Genomic DNA, 27,117 nt, shown 5'->3' with positions numbered 1-27,117 from the left:
AACAAGGGTAATGAGTAATCCAAGGAGACTTCAATCTTCATACAGGGTAAAATAAATTGGCAAAAATAGCTTGGATGAAGAGTTCATGGAATACATTTGAGACAGTTTTCTCTAACAATTATGTTGAGGAACCAAGTACAGATCAAGCAATTTTAGATCTATTATTGTGTAATGAGACAGGGCTAATTCATAATCTTATAGTAAAGGATCCTCTGGGGGACAGCAATCATAATGATAGAATTTCAGATTCAGTTTGAGAGTGATGTGGTTAAGTCCAAAACCACAGATTTACATTGAAACAAACAATTACAAAGATATGAGGGGGTGATTTAGATGAGGTAGATTGGGAAATTAAGTTAAAAGATATGATAATAGATAAGCTACGGCAAACATTTAAATAATTCATAATTTTCAATGACTATACATTCCCTTGAGGAATAAAAACTATTGAGGTTATAAGTAGCATCCCAGAATTAGCTGCAAGTCAGGAAATGGAAGGGAGGGAGAAACTCAAGAAAATTACAATCACCAGGGAAGTATCATTGAGCAAATTGTTGGAGCTGCGTGCTGACAACTTCCCGGGTCCTGATGGACTTCATTCTTGGGTGTTAAAAGTGGCTAGTAAGATAGTTGATGTGTTAGTTTTAATTTTCCAAAATTCCCTAGGTTCAGGGAAGGTTCCGTTAGATTAGAAAATAGTGAATATAACTCCTTTATTCAAAAAGGGAGACAAAGCAGAAAATTACAGGCCAGTTAGCTGAACATCTGTCTTGGGGAAAATGTTAGAAGCTATTATTAAAGACGTTATAGCAGGGCATTTAGAAAAATTCAAGGTAATCAGACAGAGTCAACATGGTTGTGTTAAAGGAAATTCATGTTTAACCAATTAATTGGAGTTCTTTGAGGGAGTTACATGTGCTGTGGATAAAGGGGAACTGCTGGATATATTGTACTTAGATTTCCAGAAGGCATTTGATAAGGTGCCACATCAAAGGTTATTGCAGAAATAAAAGCTCATGGTGTAGGGCGTAACATATTGGCATGGATAGAAGATTGGCTGGCTATCAGGAAACAGAGTAGGCATAAATGGTTCATTTTCTGGTTGTCAAGATGTAACTAGTGGTGTGCAACAGGGATCTGTGCTGGGTCCTCAACTTTTTACAATTTATATAAATGACTTGGATGAAGGGACCGCAGGTTTGCTGATGACACAAAGATAGGTAGGAAAATAACTTGTGAAGAGAACATAAGGGGGCTACAAAGGGACAGATAGGTTAAGCGAGTGACCAAAAATGGCGTATAATGTGGGAAAGTGTGAAATTGTCCACTTTGGCAGGAAGAATACAAAAGCATATTATCTAAATGGTGAGAGATTGCAAAGCTCTGAGACGCAGAGGGATCTGGGTGTCCGAATGCATGAATCGCAAAAGGTTAGTATGTACGTGCAGCATGTAATTAGGAAAGCTAGTAGAATGTGATTGTTTATCGCGAGGGGAATTGAATACAAAAGTAGGGAGGTTATGCTTCAGCTATACAGGGCATTGGTGAGACCACATCTGGAGTATTGTGTATAGTACTGGTCTCCTTATTTAAGGAAGGATATAAATGTATTGGAGGCAGTACAGAAAAGGTTTACTAGACTAATACCTGGAATGGGCGGGCTGCCTTACGAGGAAAGGTTGTACAGGCTAGGCTTGCGCTGCTGGAATTTAGAAGAGTAAGAGGCGACTTGATTGAAACATATAAGATCCTGAGGGGTCTTGACAGGGTGGATGTGGAAAGGATATTTCCCCTTGAGGGAGAATAAGACAGCTGGGGTGGGGGGTGGGGATGGAGTACTCGTCAGCCATGGAATTTTACCAGCAACAGGGAAGGTGGAAGATGGCCCTCCTGCCAGAGGCCAATTGAGCCACTTAAGTGGCCAATTAAGGGCCTCTTCCCACCACTGCTGGAATTTTATTGGCAGTGGGTGGGCCCTGTTGCGTGGGGAGACTGCCTGGTGAAACCTGGTGGCCTCAGAGGTGGGGCTAACCTCTTAATCAGGCACTCTGTGGCCAATGGAGAGACCTCCCAGTGGCAATGGCCACCTCCATGGCAACATCTCACCACCACCGCCACACCCCCCCATGCATTGCAGGGGCCTGCCTGACTGGTACCGGTGACCTCAGACCCCACTTACCAGTTGAGAGGGCAGCCTGCTTCCATGGTATCTTCTCAGCTAGGTGCTCAGGGGTGGCACTGCTGAGCTGCCGACCCCTCAGTTTGGCTGGCAACTCGGGGGCGGGCTCGCACTCTTTCAAGGACGGGAGTCCTAATGACAACTGGAGTTAGTTGCTGGAGGACAAGAAAATGTGGCCAGGGATCCCATACACAGAAGTGGGGTTGCCCCTGGCTTTCGGGCCTGTCGTCGGGGCCCCCATCATGTTGACAAAATTCAAGCCAAGGAACTATAGCCCGTTAACCTAACATCAGTAGTAGGGAAAAAGCTAAAATCCATTACTGAGGATCTGGTAAAATGGCACTTAGAAAATCACTGCCTAGGAAGAGTCAAAATGGTTTTATGAAAGGGAAATAGTGTTTGACAAATCTATTGAGTTTTTTGCGGGTGTGACTAACAGGATAGATAAGGGAGAACCGGTGTTTGTAGTATATTAGGATTTTTGGATAAAGGTGCCAAGGAAGAGGTTGTTATACAGGATTAGGGCTAATGGGATTGGGGCTAATATATTAGCACAGAATGAGGATTGGTTAACAGATAAAAAAATAGAAATAAATGGATCATTTTTGGAATGGCAGGGTGTAACTCGGAGTGCCACAAGGATCAATGCTGTCTCAGCTATTTACAATCTATATCAATGCCTGAGATGAGGGAACCAAGTGTACTGTATCTAAGTTTGCTTATGATACAAAGCTAGGAGGGAAAATTAGCTGCAAAGAGACTGCAGAGGGAAACAGACCAGTCAAGGAGTGGAGAAGTAGATGGCAAATGAATAGAATGTTGGAATGTGAAAAATTATCCACTTTGGTAGGAAGAATGGAAAAGCAGAACATTATTTTTTAAAAAGGTGAGAGACTTGTAAATATTGGTATGCAGAAGGATTTGGGAATCCTTATACACATCATAGAAAGTTTACATGCAGGCACAGCAAGCAATTAGGAAGGTAGATAGTATGTTATCCTTTGCTGCAAGGGGATTGGAGTACAAGAGTAAGGAGGTCTTGCTGCAATTATATAGGGCTTTGCTGAGACCACACCTGGAGTTCTGTGTACACTTTTAGTCTCCTTACCCAAGGAAGGAGATATTTGTCTTGGAGGGTGTTCACTGGTTTAATTCCTGGGATGAGTGCTGTCCTATGAGGAGATTGAGTAGAAAGGGCCTATACACTGGAGTTTAGAAGAATGAGAAATGATCTCATTCAAAGGTATAAAATTCTTTGCTGGCTTGAGAGTGTAGACGCTGAGATGTTGTTTACCCTGGCTAGAGAATCTAGAATTAGGGGTCAGCCATTTTAAACTGAGGTGAGGAGAAACCTCTTCACTTAGAGGGTTGTCGATCTTTGGAATGCTCTTCCCCAGAGGGCTGTCGAGGCTCAGCTGATGCGTATATTCAAGACTGAGATCGATAGGTTTTTGGGAATCAAGGGATATTGGGATAGGGCAGGAAAATGGAGTTGAGGTAGATTGGCCAAGATCTTATTGATTGAGTGCTCCTATTTCTTATGTTCTAAACCTGTAGTCCTTCAATCACAGCATTTGACTGCCTCTAGAATGACTTCAGAAGTTTTGGCTTCACATGTTACCCATCAAATCGTTCCAAGTATTAAATTACTCCTTGTGTCAAAAGGTACTTCCGAACAGCAGCCTTGAACCTGTATTTTGCCATTTTGTGCCTCCAATTTCACAGATCTGCAGTAAATATTCTCTTGGGTTTAGCATCTCAAACAATGCAATGGAATCACAGCATTGAGGTAATTTGACTTTGGGTGGTATTGGATGTCGGCCTTTATACATCTCTCCTGTGAAAATCAGTAATATGATTCAATATTCATACCATTGCCCAAAGTCAACACCACCCATCGATATTTTTTCTTTGTGCCTAAGCCAGAACAAACCACAACACATAACCAATGGCTGTACAGAACAAAGGACCGGATCAAATCAAACAGTGCAAGCTTGAAGAGCTACATTTAGAACACTAACATAAGTCAGTTACTTTATGTGTAACCTGCTTTCTGCAGTGAAAAGCACATTACGTTAGAACAATAATAAATCTTTCCAAGAACTGCTTAGCACACATGGGTTTATTTCATATTTTCAGCTACAACAGTTTGCGATGACATACATCTTGGTACAGTTAACATCAGCCAATAAAAAGCCACATATCCATCTACAAAAATAAATTTGTATCTAAATTCTGATTATTCTTTTTAAAAGGCAGTCATCATGACCAGTCTGAACTAAGGTTAAACTTTTATGGGCATTTTCTGGTCAATTCTAGGTATAGCCACAAAAATGTTTAAAAAACAGTATTCAAACTTTATTAAAATCTGCAGACTAGCCTTACTACTCATAAGCAAATATGGATGGGGTGAGTGAGAAAGTGAAGTTAAAAAACGTTTTAGCAGTGCGAATGTGATCTAACCTCCATCCCTCCGTTGAGCTAAAATGAAAATTTAGAATTACGAGATGAATTTTCCTTCCCAATGTCTGCAGTCCTTGATTTTCTGTTACTGATCAAAATTAATTATTCCAACTTTAGACCTACCGGAAAAGATTTGATGTGAACATGCATGGAAAGACCTAATTCAGACTGATTACTTAAAAACTGATTAATAAACCATTCAAAAGTTTAATAGCACCAAAACAAAATATTTTGATTAATCTTTTGAAGCATCTAAACAGAAGTGTAAACGTTTCTTACATTTGCTTAGAATTGTATACCTTCACACAAGTTACCAAAATGTTTTTTTTTTAAAAACAGAAGGCTACTTATTTTTTTATAATATTTGCATACCAATAACATTTCTTGAAACAAAAGGCTGGAAGCCTTAATCCTTGTGAATGTCCCACTGTAGACCATACTTGGCAGAGGATTAACTGAAGTAGCTGTAATAGAAATGGCACCAAAAAAGCTCATATAATAATTGAGAAAAGATTTGGTTATGCAGTTGTCCAAGACTATGCTTGATAGGCTAGAGTTATGAATTACACTGTTGGAATCCTGAACAAAAAGCAAATATACATGGTAGCATTGTAAGGTCTATGAAACCAGCCTCACAATTAGTTTAAAAAAATTAAACAAATATTCTCAAATAACATTACACATTATCTTGTAAAATAGACAATGGTTGAATAGGGAATTCGATTCACTCTGTATATAGGAATATCTCTGGTACTCACAAATTGGAGTCTTGAGTTGAAACCTAATGCCCAAAAAAGGGATCATCTAGTTTACTAACTGCACCTCGGATATAATGTACTAGATTATACTTAATAATGCCTATTATTTTCCTCAAAACTACAAATCAAAAGTGGCACTATTTTATATTTCCTAACAATTTTATGCTTTTGTTGTTTCATAAGTTAGCCTCAGAGCATGTTAGGCCTGCCCAGCATCTATAGCTTGAACATCTATTTATCATTTTGCCTCATAAGACATACCCTACTGGGAGTGTATGGTGGCTAACAGTACCTATTCAAACTAGGGTGTTTTGATTTCCCCTTTTCTATTTGGTCATATTGCTTTAATGCAAACCAAACCTTTAAACTGCAGAAACATCCTGCCTTTCCTTTCCAATTTAGACAGAGTCAATGAGGTAGATAAATGTATTATGTACAGATTATACAAAAAAAACTTCAGAATGTTCACACGTCTTGTTCTTGCTTACCACAAGCCCCCTTTAACGTAGCATGAGTTTAATACTGCAGCTAATGCTACATGCAAGATCAGATTTATCCAACAGCTTGAAATCTGACTGCACAAAATGTCAATCTGAGGTAAGCTCAAACTACAAGGTGTGTCATATTAAATTTTGAAGATAGATATTAGTTTGTAGAAAATTTAAAAAAGAAAAGAACCACTTCATAAAAAATCCAACTAAAAATACTGAACACAGAAACTTTGGTACCATTGAACATATTTTACTAAAATCTATTTGAATTGTAATTAATGATTTATCCTACAGTTAAACGAAATTTTAAAGTTCAAATACAAATTACATCCTTGATATTGTTTCTTCATTCTTGATTAGAACTACCAGATCAGATGAGGGATACCTCCACCCACATGGTGAGGGTAGTAGTTGGTCTGATCATAGGTAATAGCAGACTCCGTAATTGATCTGGAGTAGAGGCTCAAGATTACAGGCAATCCCACAGCAGACAACACAATTTATTTCATCTGGAGTTTCACTTAGTATTCTTCCAATGAAAATTTCAGAGGTAAAAATCAAAGCAAGTTTTTCTTTTTTGCTTTGTTCCCTTTATTGAAGCTAAATAATGCACCATCCTAGGATTTTCTCAATCTTTCTAATGAGTAGAATGATCAGTAAACTTTGGCTTCTTGATACGAATATTCAGAAGAGTCTCATTTCTACATTCAACATTGTACATTAACATTTTCTCATGCCCTGTTCATAAGGAAATTAGAGAAATGTACCTAGAATACATTTACACTGAACTGACCTTAATGCTTCTAAAAGAAAAAATACTTTTCTGAACTATTATTCCCCAATAAATTGAAATGACAGCTTAATTGTGGTATTCAATACAGCAAAGTAGCAGGTATAAGAAACTGAAGATTTGTCACCTAGAGTTTTATGACTTAGAGCAGCACATTTTGCCTTCAGAAACACCAAATCTTTCTTTTGCATCTGATATTGTATTGTACAATAGTCATTCTAATTTTAGGGAGTCTCATTCCATCATTTTCTAAGACCCCATTCTCCATATGAGAAAGACATTTTTAAATTCACAATTATCTCTCGTGTTGGTTTACATACAAGCATTTTGTACATATTTATTTAGTTTCATCGAAGGAATAGAAAACTGATGTGGGGACGGTGGGCAGATAATAACAAATACTTGCAAATTTGTTTGGTTCCCAAAGTATTAACAGGAACCTACTTTTTCAAGCGTTGAGGTTATTTCTTCCACGTGTATAATATAACTCATCTAATTACACCCTACATCCCACTTGAGCAACAGGATGTCCATTTAGGCTGCTAAAACATGCACCAACAGAAATCATTTTCAGTGTTCAAGTATCTGATGCATTATTGCAACACAATTCACATACCAGGCAGCTCGTAAAAAGCACATCCTAGTTCCAGTGTCAAGAAAACTTTAAACATTCAGATAATGAGGCAGTTGTAAGCAAATTAAAGTTATATAAACAAGGCAATGTTTTAACTCCTAAAGCAGAGTTATCTCGTACATTCCCTTATCTGGTATACACAGGAGCAGGTGTGCATTTCCAATTTCACTTTTATCCTCCAGTGTTACTGCATCATTGGTAGCATGCTTCCAAATGACCATTTCCTATTCAGAAGTTAATTTCCTCCATGATTTCCATCACTATGGTACGTTGGCCAGTGAGAATGAGATTGCTGACAGTTCTATAATCTACATGAAGAACATTCAGGCCATTCACAGAAATGACAAATTGTCGAACCTAAAATTGAGAGTGAAATTATTAGCACCAAATGTCAATAAAATACTTTAAGTTTAATATTTTGTAAAGTTTTTGCAAGCACAGAATATCAAGTTCTAATTTTATACTTGAGATGTTTCATTAAAGTAAATCTCCAACAAGTTATTAAACGCAACTGTGAGATCATGCAGAAACACAACGTTAGCTGGCATTTACGTTAGTACCAAGTAATCGCTCGGTATTAATTATTCGCATTTGTTTACTCATAGATTAGAGCTAGAATATATCTAATAACTTGCTTGTATTTAGCTTCATACAGGACCACTATATATCCCTAAGGGGCAAGGGTTGCACTTAGAAAATAAAACAGTCATGGTCAACAAAAGAGGTGAGAGATAACAAAACTGAAAGAGCATGTAAAAGTGCCAAGAGTAGAGTAGATTCAGGGATCTGGGAGAGATACAAGAACCAGCAAAGGAAGACAAAACAAATATAGTAGGAGCTGCAAAAAGGAATATGAAACTTGTGAAGAATATCAAGATTTAACACAAACCTTTTACAATTATATTAGGAGTAAAAGATAGTCTAGGGTACTGTGGGCCCTTTAAAACAGATAGATGTAGTATTGCAAGTGAAAATAAGGAAATGGCAGATTTGAATAATTACCTCGTCTTCACAATGAAGGATAATGCATCTGATATTCAAAGGAAAATATTGATAATGAATCAAGGACTGGAACTCACTAAAGTTAACGTAAGCAAGTAAACAGTATTAGAAAAATAATGGTAGCAACATCTGACAAATCCCCAGGACCTGATGGTTTCCACCCCAGGATTTTAAAAGTAGGTGTGGAAATTGCAGATGCTTTAGCCATAATCTTCCAATACCATTTTCATTGACAAATTGCCCCTTTAGATTGGAAAATTGCAAATGTAACTTTATTATTTCAAGAAAGCGAGAGAGAGAAACCAGGAAGTTACAGATCTGTTAGTCTAGCATCTGTTGTGGGAAGTTACTGGAATCTATAATTAAGGACGAAGTGACTAAGCACTTGGAGAAAGTAAACATGCATTTATACAGGGTGTGTCATGCCTAACAAACCTAGTTCAATATTATGAGGAAGAAACTATAGTAGTAGACAGGGGGATGCTTACAGATGCAGAGTCATAACAGCACAGGAGGCCATTCGGCCCATCGAGTCCATGCTGGTTTGCTTTCTGTAGAGAAATCCAGTCAGTGCCATTCCCCCAGGCTATCCCCGTAGCCCTGCAAGATTATTTTCCTCAAGTGCCCATCCAATTTTAATTTGAAATTATTCATCGTCTCCGCTTCCACCACCCTTGTAGGCAGCGAGTTCCAGGCCATTACCACTCATTGCATTAAAAAGTTCTTCCTCACATCCCCCACTCCATCTCTTAACCAAAACCTTAAATCTGTATCCCCTACCTCTTGTACCATCAGCTATTGGGAGCAGCTCATCATTTTCTACTCTCTCCAAACCGGTCATAAACTTGCACACATCTACCAAATCTCCCCTCCATCTCTTTAGCTCCTTGTAGCTAAAATTCATCATCCCTGGAACCATTCTGGTAAATCTCTGCACCCGCTCAAGGACCCTCATATCCTTCCTAAAGTGTGGTGACTAGAACTGGACAAAATACTCTAGTTGGGGCCTAACCAGAGCTTTATAAAGGTTCAGCATAAATTCCCTGCTTTTGTACTTAATACCTCCATTTACGAAGCCCAACATCTCATACTTTTGTTATGGACAGATGGGAGATGATAGGGATGGTTTCCCCCTTTTTTCACCTGTCAACTGACCGAAGATAGCGTGTTTTTAAAAAGTGTTTTAACCCGAGCATTTTAACGGTCAACAAACAGACAAATGACAGGTTTTCTTGTGTTTAAAAGAAAGATAAATGTTATTATAATATACACAAATTCACCCACTCTTTCATGCATACAGATATACACAAGAAAAGATGAGATTAAAATATAACATGCGTTTAGGCCCGATGGCTTGAAAAAGAGTTACTTAAAATTTGCTTTTTCCCTCCGATGCTGACTTGAAATGGTGCAGGACAGGTTTTCCTTTTTTTTCTGGTTCACCGGATGCGTTGTTGCAGACTGCTCTAGTTATGTCTCAGTCACAGTTCAATGGGGAAAGCCTAGTTCAATATCTCAGGTACGGAGTTCAAGGCCAACTCCAGTCTCTGCCTATGTGTAGTTTAAAGATGGTGATCTTAGGCAGGGTCCTTCCCCTTCGTTGGAAAAGATGGCATTTTTACTTTTGAACTAATACCTGAATTAAACCCAACACTGATTCCGCTCCGATAGTTCCAGAACATGCTGCTGCTTTACTCGCATGCCGCCATTGCCAGTCACAATTCTTTCTCTTGATTGGTCCATTTGAGTCTGGGCCACTTTGTCATGTGTCAGGTATGTTAGTTTTTTTTTCATGAATTCATCATATATGCATAATTTCTCCTTGCATAAGCGTGAGCTTAACATGTTCTGCCACCTTCAAGTATCTGTGCACATGGACCCAAAGGTCCCTCTGTCTCTGCACACTCTTTAGAACTGTGCCATTTAGTCTGTATTGTCTCTCCCTATCCCTTCTGCCAAAATGCATCTGCTCACTTCTCTGTATTAAATTCCATCTGCCACCTGTCTGTCCATGCTGCCAGCCTACCTATGTCCTGTTGCAGTTGATTTGTACCATCCTCACTATTTGCCACACCATCAAGTTTGGCATCATGGGCAAATTCTGAAAGGGAGAATATTGATGCTAGCATCTTCAAACTAGGGAAAGTAAGTACAGCCAGGATCCCTACTCCAGCTTGTATGCAGAGGCCCCAGTGGAAGTGCAGGTGGATGACTGCTGTCAAGCACAGGATGACACTGTCTGTGCTGTTGAATGGTCCAATGAGAGAACCTGTGCGAGAATATGAAAAATGCCTGCTGGGGTGCAGTACTGAAAGGCCTTCACCATTGAAGCAGTGATGTGAATAAACACAATTCATTTTAAATACCAGTCTATCAACAACTCAGGAGCTTGGGTCTGCTTAGACCCTGAGGAAAAATTAAAATCCGCCGCAGCTGCTTCTTCAAACAGCTATTTTCCATTACATTTGTGCACACTTATGCATTAAAGATTCAATGTCTGCACCAGTGTCAAGTAATGCTGTTAACAGTACAAGTTAATTTTGATAACACAAAGCAAAATACTGCGGATGCCGGAAATCTGAAACGAAAACAGAAAATGCTGGAAATACTCAGCAAGTCAGGCAGCATCTGTGGAGAGAAAAACAGAGTTAATGATTCAGGTCTGTGTGTGACCATTTATCAGAACTGGCAAAAGTTAGAAATATAATAGGTTTGAACAAGTGAAAGGTGTTGTTTGGGGGGGGGGGGGGGGGGGGAGGTGAACAACAAAAGGGAAGATCTGTAATAGGCTGGAGGGCAGGACAGATTTAATGACAAAAGATTTTATGATACAAAGCCAAGGGCAGTCACAAAGGGACAAGTAAAGAAACATAAGAGTTGTCTGGATGAGATGTGAATGGTAGCTGTCTGAACACAAAGTAAAGGGATTAAGAAAGAAATGGTTGTGGGGTGGCTGGGGAAAATGAACCAGCAAAAATAAACATAAAAACAAAAATAAATGTGGGCAGAGGTTATTATCTAAAATTGAGTCCAGAAGGTTGTAATTTGCCTAGTCGACAGATGAGGTGCTGGGTGCTGTTCCTCGAGCTTCCGTTGAGGTTCACTGGAACACTGTAGCAGGCCAAGGACAGAAAGGTCAGAGTGGGAGCAAGGTATAGAATGACAAGTGACAGGAAGCTCGAGATCAGGTGTGTGGATTGAATGAAGGCACTGGATACTGCAAAAGGCTGTGGGTCCTGACAACATCCTGGCTGTAGTACTGAAGATCTGTGCTGCAGAACTAGCAACAGGAAACTTGGGTCGCGCTTGCAAACTGCACGGAGGTGTTCCGCAAAGCAGTCACCCAATCTGCATTTAATCTCCCCAATGTACAGGAGACCACATCATGAGCAGCGAATGCAGTATACTAAATTGAAAGAAGTACAAGTAAATCACTTTCACTTGGTAGGAGTGTTTGGGGCCCTGGTCGGTGAGAAGGAAGGAGGTAAAAGGGTAGGTGTTGCATTGCCTGCACTTGCATGGAAAGGTGCCGTAGCAGAGTGGGGTGTTGGGGGTAACTGAGGAGGGTGCTGAACAGGAACCGTCCCTTTGGAATGCTGAAAGGGGAGGGGAGGGGCATATGTGTTTGGTGATGGCATCCGGCTGGAGGTGGTGAAAATGGCAGAGGATGATCTGTTGAATAGGAAGCTGCTGGGGTGGAAGGCGAGGACAAGAAGAACCGTAACATTGTTCTGGGAGAGAGGGCAAGAGGTTAGAGAAGAGCATGAAATAGATTGGACAGGGTCGAGGGTCCCGTCAACCATGGTGGCGGGAATCCTCGGCTGAGGAAAACTGAAGACTTATCGGAAGCGCAAGTATGGGAGGTTGCATCGTCTAAACAGATGCGACGGAAACTGGGAGAATAGAATGGAGTCCTTGCAGGAAGTGGGGTGAGAGAAAATGTAGTCCAGGTAGCTGAGAGAGTCTGTGGGCTTATAGTGAATATTGGTTGGTTGTCTCCATCTCTGGGGATGGGCTGAGAAGTCAAAGAAGGGAAGGGAAGAATCAGGGATGGGCTATGTGAAGGAGAGAGAAGGGTAGAAATTGGAAACAAAGCCAAAGAAATTTTCCAGTTCAGGGTGAGAGCAGGAAGCGGCACTGATATATAGTCATCAATGTAATAGAAGAGGTGAGGGAAAGAGGTAGGACTGGAACAAGGAATGTTCCACATATCCCACGAAAAGACAGGCATAATTGGGACCCATGCGGGCACCCCGAGCAACATCTTTTATTTGCAGCAAGTGAGTGGAGTTGAGGGAGAAGTTTTTCAAGGTGAGAACAAGTTCAGCCAGGCAGAGGAGGATGGTGGTGGATGGGGACTGGTTGTGCCTCCATTCAAGGAAGAAGCAGAGAGCCCTCAGACTGTCCTGGTTCGGGTTGGGGGTGTAGAGGGATTGGATGACCATAGTGAAGAGGTGGTGGTGAGGGCCAGGAAACTGTTGAAATGACGAAGGGCACTGGAAGAGTCACGGATGTAGGTGAGAAGAGACTTGTCAAGGGAAGTTGAAAATAGTGTTGAGATAGGAAGAAATTAGTTCAATGAGGTAGGAACAGGCTGAAACAATGGGTCTACCAGGACAGTCCTGTTTGTGGATTTTGGAAAGGAAGTAGAAATAGGCCATTCGGGGTTGGAAAACTAGGAGGTTGGAGGCTGTGGAGGGAAGATCTCCAGAGCAGATGAGGTCAGTGACAGTCCTGGATATAATGGCTTGATGTTTGGTAGTGTGGTAATGGTTTGGGGGAGGTAGCAGGAAGAGTCAGAAAGCTGGCGGTTCAGCCTCTGCTAGGTAGCGAGACAAGACTGATCGTAGTAACTAAAGAAGAATCTCCCTGCTGTCTGCCATAGGGAAGATCATTGCAAGCATCCTCCTCAATTGTCTCCTCCCAGTGGCTGAAGAGCTCCTTCTAGAGTCGCAGCGCAGTTTTCACCCAGAGAGGCACCACAGACATGATCTTCACTGCACAACAAATCCAAGAAGAATGTAGGAACGCCAACTGCTGTACATGGTCTTTTACTACCTCACAAAAGCCTTTGAATGTGTCAACCACGAATGCTTATGGAGAATCCTGTTCAAATTTGGCCGCCCTCAGAAGTTTGCCACTATCTTCCATCTACTCCACGATGACATGCAAGCCGGGATTCTCATCAATGAAACCACCACAGACCCTATCCCAGTCAAGATTGGGGTCAAGCAAGGCTGTGTCATTGCATCAACCCCCTTCTCCATTTACCTTGCTGCAATGCTACACCTCGCTCCAGCAATCTGCCTGTAGGAACGAAAATAATCGACAGAACAGACAGGAAACTGATTAAACTAGGTCGCCTTCAATCTAAAATCAAAATCACTCCAACCTCAGTCAGTCATCAAGCTTCAATATAGAGATGACACTTGTGTGCGCTCACTTTGAAACTGAGCTCCAGATCATTGTTGATTCTCTGAAGCATATGAGAAGATGGGTCTTTGACTCAACACTCGGAAATCGAAGGTCCTCTTCCAACCAACTCCCAAAGCACAATATCTCCCCCTGTCAATCACGTTCAATGGAAAGATCCTGAAAATTGTCGACCGTTTTCCATACCTTGGGAGCCTCCTTTCAGTGAAGGCTGACATAGACTAGATTGATCCTCGCTCCAATGTGCCAGCTCAGCCTTTGACCAACTGAGAAAGAGAGTATTTGAGGATCAGAATCTCAAACCTAAGAATAAGATTGCGTTTTACTGGGCAGCAGTGATCAGTGTGCTCCTATATGTTTCAGAGACTTGGACAACTTACAGCAGGCACCTGAAAGCACTGGAGAAGTTAAAGATTGTATTAGATCAAAGGAAAAGGCTTATAAAGTTGCCAAAAAAGTATTAAGCCTGAGGATTGGAGCATTTTAGAATTCATTAAAGGAGGACCAAGAAATAGATAGAGAAAATAGAATATGAAAGTAAACTAGCGAGAAACATAAAAAGACTGTAAAAGCTTCTATAGGTATGTAAAAAGGAAAAGACTAACAAAGACAAATGTGGGCCCACTACAGGCAGTGACAGGAGAATTTATACTGGGGACTAAGGAAATGGCAGAGAAACTAAAATACTTTGTGTCTGTCTTCATGGATGAAGATACAAAAAACCTCCCAGAAATACTAAAGACCCAAGGGACTAGCGAGAATGAGGAACTGAAAGAAATTAGTATTGGCAAAAAAAAAGTAGTACTGGAGAAATTAATCGGACTAAAAGTTGATAAATCCCCTGGACCTGATGATTGACATCCCAGTGTTGAAAGAGGTGGCTGTTGAGACAGTGGATGCATTGATGATGATCTTCCAAAATTCTATAGGTTCTGGAGCAGTTCCTGAAGATTAGAAGGTAGCAAATGTAACCCCACTATTTAAGAAAGGAGGGAGAGAAAAAACTGGGAACAACAGACCTGTTAGCCCGACATCAGTAGCAGGGAAAATGCTAGAATTTATTATAAAGGATGTGATAACTGGACACTTAGAAATATTATGTACAGTTTTGGTATCCTTACCCAAGGAAGGATATACTTGCCATAGAGGGAGTTCAACAAAGGTTCACCAGACTGATCCCTGGAATGGTGGGTTGTCATATGAGGATGCGGTGGCGTAGTGGTATTATCACTGGACTAGTAACCCAGAGACCCAGGGTATTGATCTGGAGACATGGGTTCGAATCCCACCACAGCAGAAGATGGAATTTGAATTTAATTAATAAATCTGGAATTAAAAGCTAGTCTAATGATGGCCATGAAAGCATTGTCGATTGTTGTAAAAACCCATCCGGTTCACTAATGTCCTTTAGGGAAGGAAATCTGCTGTCCTTACCTGGTCTGGCCGACATGTGACTCCAGACCCACAGCAATGTGGTTAACTCTTACATGCCCTCTGAAATGGCCTAGCAAGCCACTCAGTTGTACCTAACCGCTACGAAGTCAATAAAAAATGAAACTGGACGGACCACCCGGCATCGACCTAGGCACCAGAAACGACAACGGCAAACCCAACCTGCAAAGGCCACCTTACTAACATTTGGGGGCTTATGCCAAAGTTGGCTGTGCCACAAACTAGTCAAGCAACAGCCCGACATAGTCATACTCACGGAATCATACCTTACAGACAATGTACCAGACACTGCAATCACTATGCCTGGGTATGTCCTGTCCCACCGGCAGGACAGACCCAGCAGAGGTGGCGGGACAGTGGTATACAGTAGGGAGGGAGTTGCCCTGGGAGTCCTCAACATCAACTCCGGACCCCGTGAAGTCTCATGGGCAAGATAACCTCCTACTGATTACCACCTACTGCCCTCCCTCAGCTGATGAGTCAGTACTCTTCCATGTTGAACACCACTTGGAGGAAGCACTGAGGGTGGCAAGGGCACAAAATGTACTCAGGGTGGGGGACTTCAATGTCCATCACCAAGAGTGGCTAGGTAGCACCACTACTAACCGAGCTGGCCAAGTACTAAAGGTCATAGCTGCTAGACTGGGTCTGCGGCAGGTGGTGGGGGAATCAACACGAGGGAAAAACATACTTGACCTTGTCCTCACCAATCTGCCTACTGCAGATGCTTCTGTCCATGACTGTATTGGTAGGAGTGACCACTGCACAGTCCTTGTGGAGACGAAGTCCAGCCTTCACATTGAGGATACCATCCATCGTGTTGTGTGGCACTATGACTGTGCTAAATGGGATAGATTTTGAACAAATCTAGCAATGCAAAACTGGGCATCAATGAGGCGCTGTGCGCCATCAGCAGCGGCAGAATTGTACTCAACCACAATCTGTAACCTCATGGCCTGGCATATCTCCCTCTCTACCATTACCGTCAAGCCAGGAGACCAACCCTGGTTCAATGAAGAGTGCAGGAGGGCATGCCAGGAGCAGCAGGAGGGCATACCTCAAAATGAGGTGTCAACCTGGTGAAACTACAACTCAGGACTACTTGCACGCCAAACTGCATAAGCAGCATGCAATAGACAGAGCTAAGCGACCCCATAACTGACGGATCAGATCTAAGCTCTGCAGTCCTGCCACATCCAGTCGTGAATGGTGGTGGACAATTAAACAACTAACTGGAGGAGGTGGCTCCACAAATATCCCCATCCTCAATGATGGGGAAGCCCAGCACATCAGTGTGAAAGATAAGGCAGAAGCACTTGCAACAATCTTCAGCCAGAAGTGCCGAGTTGATGATCCACTTCGGCCCCCTCCTGAAGTCCCCAGCATTACAGATACCAGACTTCAGCCAATTCGATTCACTCCGCGTGATATCAAGAAACGACTGAAGGCACTGGATACTGCAAAGGCTATGGGTCCTGACAACATTCCGGCAGTAGTACTGAAGACTTGGGCTCCAGAACTTGCCGCACCCCTAGCAAAGCTATTCCAGTATAGCTGCAACACTGGCATCTACCCGGCAATGTGGAAAATTGCCCAGGTATGTCCTGTACACAAAAAGCAGGACAAGTCCAACCCGGTCAATTACCACCCCATCAGTCTACTCTCACTCTTCAGTAAAGTGATGGAAGGTGTCATCAACAGTGCCATCAAGCAGCACTTGCTTAGCAATAACCTGCTCAGTGACGCTCAGTTTGGGTTCCGCCAGGGCCACTCAGCTCCTGACTTCATTACAGCCTTGGTTCAAACATGGACAAAAGAGCTGAACTCCAGAGGTGAGGTGAGAGTGACTGCCCTTGACATCAAGGCAGCATTTGACCGAGTATGGCATCAAGGAGCCCTAGCAAAACTGGAGTCAATGGGAATCAGGGGGAAAACTCTCTGCTGGTTGGAGTCATACCTAGCGCAAAGGATGACGACTGTGGCTGTTGGAGGTCAATCATCTGAGCTCCAGGACATCACTGCAGGAGTTCCTCAGGGTAGTGTCCTAGGCCCAACCATCTTCAGCTGCTTCATCAATGACCTTTCTTCAATCATAAGGTCAGAAGTGGGAATGTTCACTGACGATTGCACAATGTTCAGCACCATTCGCGAATCCTCAAATACTGAAGCAGTCCGTGTAGAAATGCAGCAAGTCCTGGACAATATCCAGGCTTGGGCTGATGAGTGGCAAGTAACATTTGCGTCACACAAGTGCCAGGCAATGACCATCTCCAACAAGAGAGAATCTAACCATCTCCCCTTGGCATTCAATGGCATTATCATCACTGAATCCCCCACTATCAACATCCTAGGGTCTACCATTGAACAGAAACTGAACTGGAGTAGTCATATAAATATCGTGGCTACAAGAGCTGGTCAGAGGCTAGGAATCCTGCGGCAAGTAACTCACCTCCTGACTCCCCAAAGCCTGTCTACCATCTACACGGCACAAGTCAGGTGTGTGATGGAATACTCTCCACTTGCCTGGATGGGTGCAGCTCCAACACTCAATAAGCTCGACACCATCCAGAACAAAGCAGCCTGCTTGATTGGCACACCATCTACAAACATTCCATCCACCACCAAAGCACAGTGGCAGCAGTGTGTCCCATCTACAAGATGCACTGCAGCAACGCACCAAGGCTCCTTAGACAGCACCTTCCAAACCTGCGACCTCTACCACCTCGAAGGACAAGAGCAGCAGATGCATGGGAACATCACCACCTGCAAGTTCCCGTCCAAGTCACACACCATCCTGACTTGGAACTACATCGCCGTTCCTTCACTGTCGCTGGGTCAAAATCCTGGAACTCCCTTCCTAACAGCACTGAGGGTGTATCTACCCCACATGGACTGCAACGGTTCAAGAAGGCAGCTCACCACCACCTTCTCATGGGCAATTAGGGATGGGCAATAAATGCTGGCATATCCAGTGATGCCCACATCCCATGAATGAAAAAAAAAAGAGGAGATTGAGGAGGCTGGGCCTATATTCTCTAGCGTTAAGAATGAGAGGTAATCTCATTCAAACATACAAAATTCTTACAGGGCTCAGCAGGGTTGATGCAAGAAGGATGTTTCCCCTGGCGGGGGTGGGGGGGGTCTGGAACCAGGGGACACAGTCTCAGAATAAGGGGCAGGCCATTTAGGACTGAGATGAGGAGCAATTTCTTTACTCAGGAGGTTGGTGAATCTTTGGAATTCTCTACCCCGGAGGGCTGTGGAGACTCAGTCATTGAGTAGGTTGAAGACAGAGACCAATAGATTTCTAGGTATTAAAGATATCAAGGGATATGGGGATAACGTGGGAAAATGGAGTTGAGGTAGATGACCAGCCATAATCTAGTTGAATAGTGGAGCAAGCTCAAGGGGCCAAATGGCCAACTTGTGCTCCTATTTCCTATGTTCCTACCACCAGAAATGCCTCCGCAAGATCCAAATCCAGTAGCAAGATAAGCAGTCCAACAGCAGCGTCCTCTCTCAAGCCAAGCTGCCCTGCATCGGGGTGCTAATCACCCAAAACCAGCTCTGCTGGGTGGGACATGTTATGTGCCTGCCTGACACTAGACTCCAACAGCAGCTGTTCTGCTGAGAACTTGGTCATGGCAGGAGACTTCCAGGAGGACAGCGGAAACAATTTAGAGATATCCTCAAAGCATCCCTGAAGAGATCAAACACCCCTCATCCCTGTTGATTTTTGGGAGTCCCTGGCTCGTGACCGCCCTAGATGGAGAAAGATCATTCAGGAAGGCACTGTACACCTCGGGAGAATTCATCGGGAACACGCAGAAGCGAAGTCGAGGCATCAGAGGGAGCACACAAACCTCTAAACTACTCATCTACCTGACCCTTCAAGCACCATCTGCCCCTCATGAGGCAGAGTCTGCAGATCACACACTGGACTTATCAGCTATCTCAAAACCCATCCAACGAATGGAAGCAAGTCATCTTCGATCCCATGGGACTACCTGAGGAGGAGAAGGGTACGCCAGACAACAATGCCACCACCCTTGTCAGCAGGTCTGATGCGATGCTCGGGCTGGACCTAAGAGGAGTGCTGTAAGCTCAGAGGGACATAGATTAGAGCAAGTGAGGAGAGCAGAGAAATTGAGGCAGCTGATACGCCCCTCTCTCCCTTGTTTCTTTCTCAATTCCCTTTACTCGGTATTTCAATGGCTGCTAGCCTGCCATTCACACCTCATTCAGACACATCTTTGTTTCCCTACTTGTCCCATTACATTCCTTTGGCTCTGTACCATGATACTTTTTGTCATTTAATCTTCCCTGCCCTCCACCCTATCACAGGCAATCCCTTTTGTTCGTCTTTCTCTCCCGCCCCCCTCCCCTCCACATTCACTTGCTTAAAGTCTATTACACTTCTAACTTTTCCCAGTTCTGATGAAAGGTCACAGGCCTGAAACGTTAACTCTGTTTTTCTCTCCACAGATGCTGCCTGACCTGCTGAGTATTTCCAGCATTTTGTGTTAATTTTGATAGTTATTTTATATATTTTTTAAATTTATATTTAGAGATACAGCACTGAAACAGGCCCTTCGGCCCACCGAGTCTGTGCCGACCATCAACCACCCCTTTATACTAATCCTACACTAATCCCATATTCCTACCACATCCCCACCTGTCCCTATAATTCCCTACCACCTACCTATGCTAGGGCCAATTTATAATGGCCAATTAACCTATCAACCTGCAAGTCTTTGGCATGTGGGAGGAAACCGGAGCACCCGGAGGAAACCCACGCAGACACAGGGAGAACTTGCAAACTCTACACAGGCAGTACCCAGAATTGAACCCGGGTCGCTGGAGCTGTGAGGCTGCGGTGCTAACCACTGCACCACTGTGCCGCCCCCTTTTATGAAGTTATTGTCTCATTACCTTTAAAGGAAATTGCATTTCATCATCCAGTGACATTTGTTTCAATGTATTTGCATTTTGTCTTTCAACACCAATTTTGCTCCTCCCTTTATCTCCTGATGACCTGCTCATGTACGGTCCAGAGTTGGCACTCACTCTTTAGTTACAGGACCATTATTCATAGGTTATTCATGATTGTCAATGTCAGTATGTTATTCAACTGTGGAGACCATCACATCACAGCTCAATCTTGTCCTCACTTGATATCACATGTGAAGTTCCATCACAGGATGCTGTTAATGTGGTCAGGGGAGGAAGCCCTGACTGATTTCCCCCGATTCCTAACCCATGGAGCATTGCAGACAGTTATCAAGGCCTTAACCCTGCCCTGGCAGAGATCAACTAATTTAGCAGAGACCAAGGATCAAAACTGGAACTGTTCTAATCCATGCAACACAGTGTTTTAACCTCCAAGTCATTCAGAATATCCTGAAGGTAATTTTTTTTTTTAATAAAAGCACATCCAGGTTTAGGCTTAAAGGTTATCAACTTAACTCATTATTTGGCTTACTTCCATTGAGTATTTTCCATCTTACAGATTGCTGGAAAACAAAGAGACTATAGGATAAATACTGCAATAAATAGTATAACGGATCAGTCTTTTTTCTTTTAAAAAGGTGAATCTCACTGAAAGATTGGGGGGGGGGGGTTGGGGACAACAAAGTTTAAAAAAGTGTTGATTGATCTTAATATTCATAATTAAATATTTTAAGTTTAAATATTTAGCTCATTTTTAAATTATATCCACTTGCAATATGGAACATTAGTTTGGCTTCACTCAAAATGACCTTAATTTTGTGATGATTAAATTGTGAAGCCTAAAGATACACCAAACATCCAAAAAGGCAACAAAAACAGGAATGTTTCTTGTGAAGTTAGTTTAGAGGTGTTACAACTTGTATTGGCACTAATGATTTAATAGATCCAAGCATTGTACTTGATGCCTAAATTATTCCTGGCACTTAGTAATTTCAAGCAACCTAAAGCAGACTATGCTAACACCAGATATGGGCATATTTCTGTAACAGCACAATAACTACTGATGCTAGGATTTTAAGCTGTAGTTAGGCAGTCTAATATTAAGATTTTTTTTAAAGCAACCTCCTGGTACACAAACAGCTCTGAACATTGTCCTAATTTGAGAGATTCTGTATCACTTGTTTTAGAACGTTAGTTCATCACCAATGACTTAATTGCTTCACAGCAGTTAAGATCTCCCATTTTCTCAGACAACAGGGGCTGGTAATGGCGGGTGCTGCACCAGAGCCACCGGAGGGCGGAGGCGGTATGGGCTAATTCTATAGATGGGGATTTCCTATTGATACATAGCAGCAGGTTGAGCTGAACATAATTTGCCTGCTAATGCAGTGAACACTAAATTCATCTGAAACTTGGCTGGAAGGAGCAGCAAGTTGGGAACTGGCCGCAAACATGGATAAAGTTGAAATAAAAGCGGTCATGCTGGGTGAATAGAGCTTCGACTACCAATTGCAGAGTGTGTCTTTAGTTCTCATTCTTTGCAGCACAACCTTTTAAAAATCTTTGACAGCCTACTGAGAGAAGACAGGCAGTTTGGATTCCAAGTGGCTGTGGAGCCAACCGGTAGATCATCTATATTAAGCCAATAGCTGATTGAAGCCTGTCAACTGTTCACACTTAACACTTTGACAGTCAGAGAGTAGAGACTTAGGGTAGCTTCAATCAGCTTTTCTGGGGCATTAAAAGGATTATTGGGGTGGACAGCGCTCAGATGCACTCAGGTAAATAGTTAACAGCACTTAAACAAGTTGCAAAATACTTACTGGATTGTCTAAAATAGCTAGCTCACTTAAATGTGTTATATGTTTTTGTAATTGAAGGTAATGGAAATGGTAAACTGTTAGTATCACTTGCCCAATATTGGCAGCTGCCAAGGATAGATAAGCCTGGACAATGTAAGTGGTGGTGACTGAATTAAAACATGGGGAAATCAGCAACTGTTTTGATACCAACGAGGACTTGCAGAAGCATCCGACATCACTTTGAGCTACTGCTACTTGACGTGACCAATCTACAAATACTGACCAATCTGTGCTATTGCTGCTCCAGATACTCCAAGTAAGCAATAAACACAGGAGCAGGAGTAGGCCATTCAGCCCGTTGAGCCTGCTCCGCCATTTAATTAGATTATGGCTGATCATCTACCTCAACACCACTCTCCTGCGCCATCTCCATATCCCTTGATGTCATTAGCTTCCAGAAATCTATCGATTTCTGTCTTGAACATCCTCAATGATTGAGCTTCCACTGCTCTCTGGGGTAGAGAATTCCAAAGATTCACCACCCTCTGAGTGAAGAAATTCCTCCTCATCTCAGTCTTAAATGGCCTACTCCTTATTCTGAGACTATATCCCCTGGTTCTAGATGCACCAGCCAGGGGAAACATCCCATCTACATCCACCCCTGTAAGAATTTTTAAAGTTTCAATGAGATCACCTCATATTCTTCGAAACTCTAGGAGAATACAAGACCAGTTTCCTCAATCTCTCCTCATAAGACAATCCGCCAATAAAAGCACTGACTGTGAAAAGCTGGAAACAGCTGACACAAGCAATTAAAATGAACGTATGGGAGAAGCAAATATTCTGAAATGCTCCAACTTTGGACACAAGATTAGCCCATCAGAAAGTAAATGTTATGCTAATGAATCAACATTCAGGCTCATAATCTGGAATGCACACAAATCATGAGCGTTCTTAGCTTATACAGTATAATTTCAAAATCATTGACTTGTTTGGTCACAGATCTCAACTAAACTAGAATACAAAACTTCCTGTAGAGAGCGAGTCAATAATTTTTCCTTACCCCCTACCAAGAGGCATTGATTCCTGCTGGAGTATGGTTCTATTTATGCCCGACACCATCTGGTGTTTTATCCAGTTGGTAATTATTCACGTATGAACCCCAATAGCAACAGTAGGCAGATAATGTGATTGTAGTTACACCAGATCATGTTCTCATTTAAAGTCCACATTTGTCCACTTTCTAGCTAGGGTCACTGCTATCATGGCTGATTTTCCCCTTTTCTAATTAGGGGCACTGAGTCCAATCATAAGACCTCAACTATAACACTTCCTGTAAGTGTCATACTTTCTTGTCATGCCTACTTATGTCACAGGTGGCACTGTTGCATACTTACCAGAAGCCTCCCTAGCAAAGTCTTCAAGACAGACTCCTTTCCTTTCCTTTTTGGCCTCCTTGTCTTGAGAGACAATGGGCAAGCACCTGGAGGTGATCATAGGTTTGTGGAGCAGTGCCTGGAGTGGCTGTAAAGGCCAATTCTAGAGTGACAGACTCTTCCACAGGCGCAGCAGGTGAAGTTGGTCGTTACACAGTTGGCTCTCTCCTTACACTTCTGTCTCTTTTCCTGCCTACTGCTGAGTCTCTTTGTCTCGGCTCTCTTCCGCTCCACTTATATAGCTGTCCGCCAGCTCTGGTGATCGCTGGCAACTGGCTCCCACGACGTGGTCAATGTCGCAGGACTTCATGTCGTGTTTGCAAACATCTTTAAAGTGGCACATGGACAGCTGATGGGTCCGATACCAGTGATGAGCTCGCTGTACAATGTGTCCTTGGGGATCCTGCCATCTTCCATGCGGCTCACATGGCCAAGCCATCTCAAGCGCCGCTGGCTCAGTAGGGTGTATATGCTGGGGATGTTGGCTGCCTCGAGGACTTCTGCATTGGAGGTACGATCCTGCCACCTGATGCCAAGGATTTTCTGGAGACAGAGAAGATGGAATGTGTCGAGATGTCACTCTTGGCTGACATACGTTGTCCAGGCCTCGCTGCCGTAGAGCAAGGTACTGAGGACACAGGCTTGAAACACTCGCACTTTTGTGTTCCGTGTCAGTGTGCCATTTTTCCACACCCTCTTGGCCAGTCTGGACATAGCAGCAGACGCATTTCCCATGCGCTTGTTGATTTCTGCATCGAGAGACAGGTTATTGGTGATAGTTGAGCCTAGGTAGGTGAACTCTTGAAACACTTCCAGAGCGTGGTCGTCGATATTGATGGATGGAGTATTTGTGACGTCCTGTCCCATGATGTTCATTTTTTTTTTTGAGGCTGATGGTTAGGCCAAATTTGTTGCAGGCAGATGCAAGCCTGTCGATGAGTCTCTGCAGACACTCTTCAGTGTGAGATGTTAATGCAGCAGTCAGCAAAGAGGAGTTCCCTGATGAGGACTTTCCGTACTTTGGTCTTCATTCTAAGACGGGCAAGGTTGAACAACCTGCCATCTGATCTTGTGTGATAGAAAATTCCTTCTGAAGACTAAAATGCGTGAGAGCAGCAGTGAGAAGATCCCAAACAGTGTAGGTGAGAGAACACAGCCCTGTTTCACACCACTCAGGTCTGATGAGGCACCGTTATGCTGAATTGTGCCTTTCATATCGTCATACAACAAGGTGATGATACTTAGTAGCTTTGGTGGACATCCGATCTTCGCCAGTAGTCTGAAGTGACCACGTCTGTTGACGAGGTCAAAGGCTTTGGTGAGATCTATGAAGGCAACGCAGAGGGGCATCCATTGTTCGCGGCATTTCTCCTGTAGCTTGAAAGCTGCACTGTGCCTCAGGATAGACATGCTCAGCCAGCTTCTGGAGTCTGTTTAAAATGACTCGAGCAAAGGCTTTCCCCACTATGCTGAGCAGGAAGATTCCACAGTAGTTGCTGCAATCACTGCGGTCACCCTTGTTCTCATAGAGGATGATGATATTGGCATCGCGCATGTCCTGTGGTACTGCTCCCTCATCCAAACACAGGCAAAGCAGTTCATGGAGTGCTGAGAGTATAGCAGGCTTGACACTCTTGATTATTTCAGGGTTAACGCCTTCCTTTCCAGGGGCTTTTCCGCTGGCTAGAGTATCGATGGCATTACCGAGCTCCGATTTTTTTGGCTGTTCGTCCAGCTCATGCATAACTGGCAGAGACTAGGCTGTATTGAGGGCGGTATCAGCAACATCATTTTACCTGGAGTACAGTTCTAGGTAGTGCTCCACCCAGCGGTCCATTTGCTTGCTTTGGTCAGTGATCGTTTCCCCTGATTTAAACTTGGGGGGGGGGGGGGGGGGCGTTGATCTTCTTGATGATTGGCCCAAAAGCTCTCTTAATGCTGTCATACATTCCTCTAATGTTTCCGTCGTCAGAGGCCAGCTGAATACGACTGCATAGGTGTTGCTAGTCAATTGCACAGCGCCTCTGGCTACTTTAAGTGCTAAGGATGTTAACTCGCTGGGGGCTTTCTTGTAGTTCAATAGTGCAGTGCGCTTGGAAGCTATGACTGGTTCCATCTCTTCAAAGTGAGATTGAAACCAGGCTGCATTCTGCTTCTCACGTTTGCCAAAGGTGGTCATTGCTGAGTCATAGATGGTGTTTCTGATGTGGGCCCACTTGGTCTCTGCAACCCCGTTGTGAACGGCTTTTTCAAGTGAATTGAGAAACTTTTGTGACAGCTGTGGGTAAGAAATTCTGGTAGTGTTAATTCTGCTTGGAGTGATGTAACTTCTTTGGTTTGAGTCTAACTTTGCTGCACACCAGGGAGTGGTCGGTGTCGCAGTCCGCACTGTGGAAGCTGCGTGTGATTTGAATACTGTTTATGGAGGCTCGCCTTGTGACGATGAGGTCCAGCTGGTGCCAACGAAGTGATCTTGGGTGTCTCCATGAAACCTGGTGACAGGGTTTAGTATAAAAGAACAAGTTGGTGATGGAGAGGTTGTGATAGGTACACAACTCCAGCAGTCTCTGTCCATTCTTATCCATCCTTCCAATGCTATAGCACCCGAGGCAGGAGAGCCCTGAGTCATGGTCAGCCCCAACCCTGGCGTTAAAGTTCCCCAGCAGGAACAAATATTCAGTAATAGGAATGCTACTAATGATATTATGCAGTTCCTTGTAGAACTGGTCTTTAACTTCAGGTGGGGAGCAGAGTGTTGGAGCATAGATGTTGAGTAGGTGTACTGGACCAGAGGTGGTGAGCAGTCGGATAGACAGTATGCGTTCCGAGCCATTTCATGCTGAGCAAAGAGTTTCTGATGGCAAAACCCACTCCATGCTGTCTTGGCTCTTCGGGATCCCTACCCTGCCAGTAGAAGGTGTAGTCTTGCTCTCTTAGCGATCTGCTCGCAGGGAGGCATCTCTCCTCAAGTGCTGCAATGTCCACATCGAGTCTATTGAGCTCGTTGTTAATGATGGTGGTCTTCCAAGAGTCATCGATTTGTGCAGGATCTTCTGACAGGCCAGGACTCAGTTTTGACGTTCTAGCTTGCAAAACGATGGGCTGGTACCTTCTTTCCCTTTTTTTGTCGTGCTGTTTGGTGCGGTATTACAGTTCACTTGTCAGGCAATGACCCTGAGCTCCAAGCACCCATTGAAGCAGGTGGACTGTGGCGGGACAGAACCTTTCTGACTGGGGGCAGCCCGGCTTGAGGCGGGCGGTAGCTGTCCAATGATATGCGACGACCTCTCCCACCGACAAAGGCAACCCTGGTGCCCAATCTCTACGCCAATCGAGCTGGACTTAAAACCTGTAATTGCTGCCTTGTGTATTGTTTTGGCCGCTGTGAGGCGACTATGGAGTGACCTCTCCATGGCACATGCCTGGGCTGTATGTATGGAGGTTGCAAGTTGCCGAAGCATCAAAACCCCCTTCTCGGCCTTCTTAGTGGGGTCAGACAGACAATGGTTATCCATATTGGATGCAGGGGATAGTAGCACTGTGGTAATGTTACTGGACTAGGAACTCAGAGTCCTGGACTAATGCTCCAAAGACAGGATTTCAAATTCCACCATGGCAGCTTGAGGAATTTAAATTCAATTAATTAATACATTTAGAATAAAATGCTCGTCTCATTAATAATGATCATGAAACAACCAGATTGTTGTAAAAACCCATCGGGTTCACT

The 27,117-nt window shown here is 43.3% G+C and overlaps 1 protein-coding gene across 3 annotated transcripts in view; it reads right to left on the bottom strand.

Moving 5' to 3' along the window:
• Positions 1-4,294: 4,294 nt before the first annotated feature.
• The window catches only part of deptor (DEP domain containing MTOR-interacting protein), an 83,537-nt gene continuing 60,714 nt past the window's right edge, over positions 4,295-27,117 (bottom strand). For all 3 annotated transcript variants that reach the window (XM_068032207.1, XM_068032206.1, XM_068032208.1), the window contains one exon: positions 4,295-7,672. In XM_068032207.1, the coding sequence (XP_067888308.1) occupies positions 7,544-7,672 (129 nt within the window). In that variant the 3' untranslated portion in view covers positions 4,295-7,543. The remainder of the gene's footprint in view (positions 7,673-27,117) is intronic.

This window comes from Heterodontus francisci, chromosome 5, assembly GCF_036365525.1.
Source record: "Heterodontus francisci isolate sHetFra1 chromosome 5, sHetFra1.hap1, whole genome shotgun sequence".
In the NCBI taxonomy this organism is placed as follows: domain Eukaryota; kingdom Metazoa; phylum Chordata; class Chondrichthyes; order Heterodontiformes; family Heterodontidae; genus Heterodontus; species Heterodontus francisci.
The sequence above is the reverse complement of the archived record's forward strand: the minus strand, read 5'-3'. Positions and strand labels throughout refer to the sequence as shown.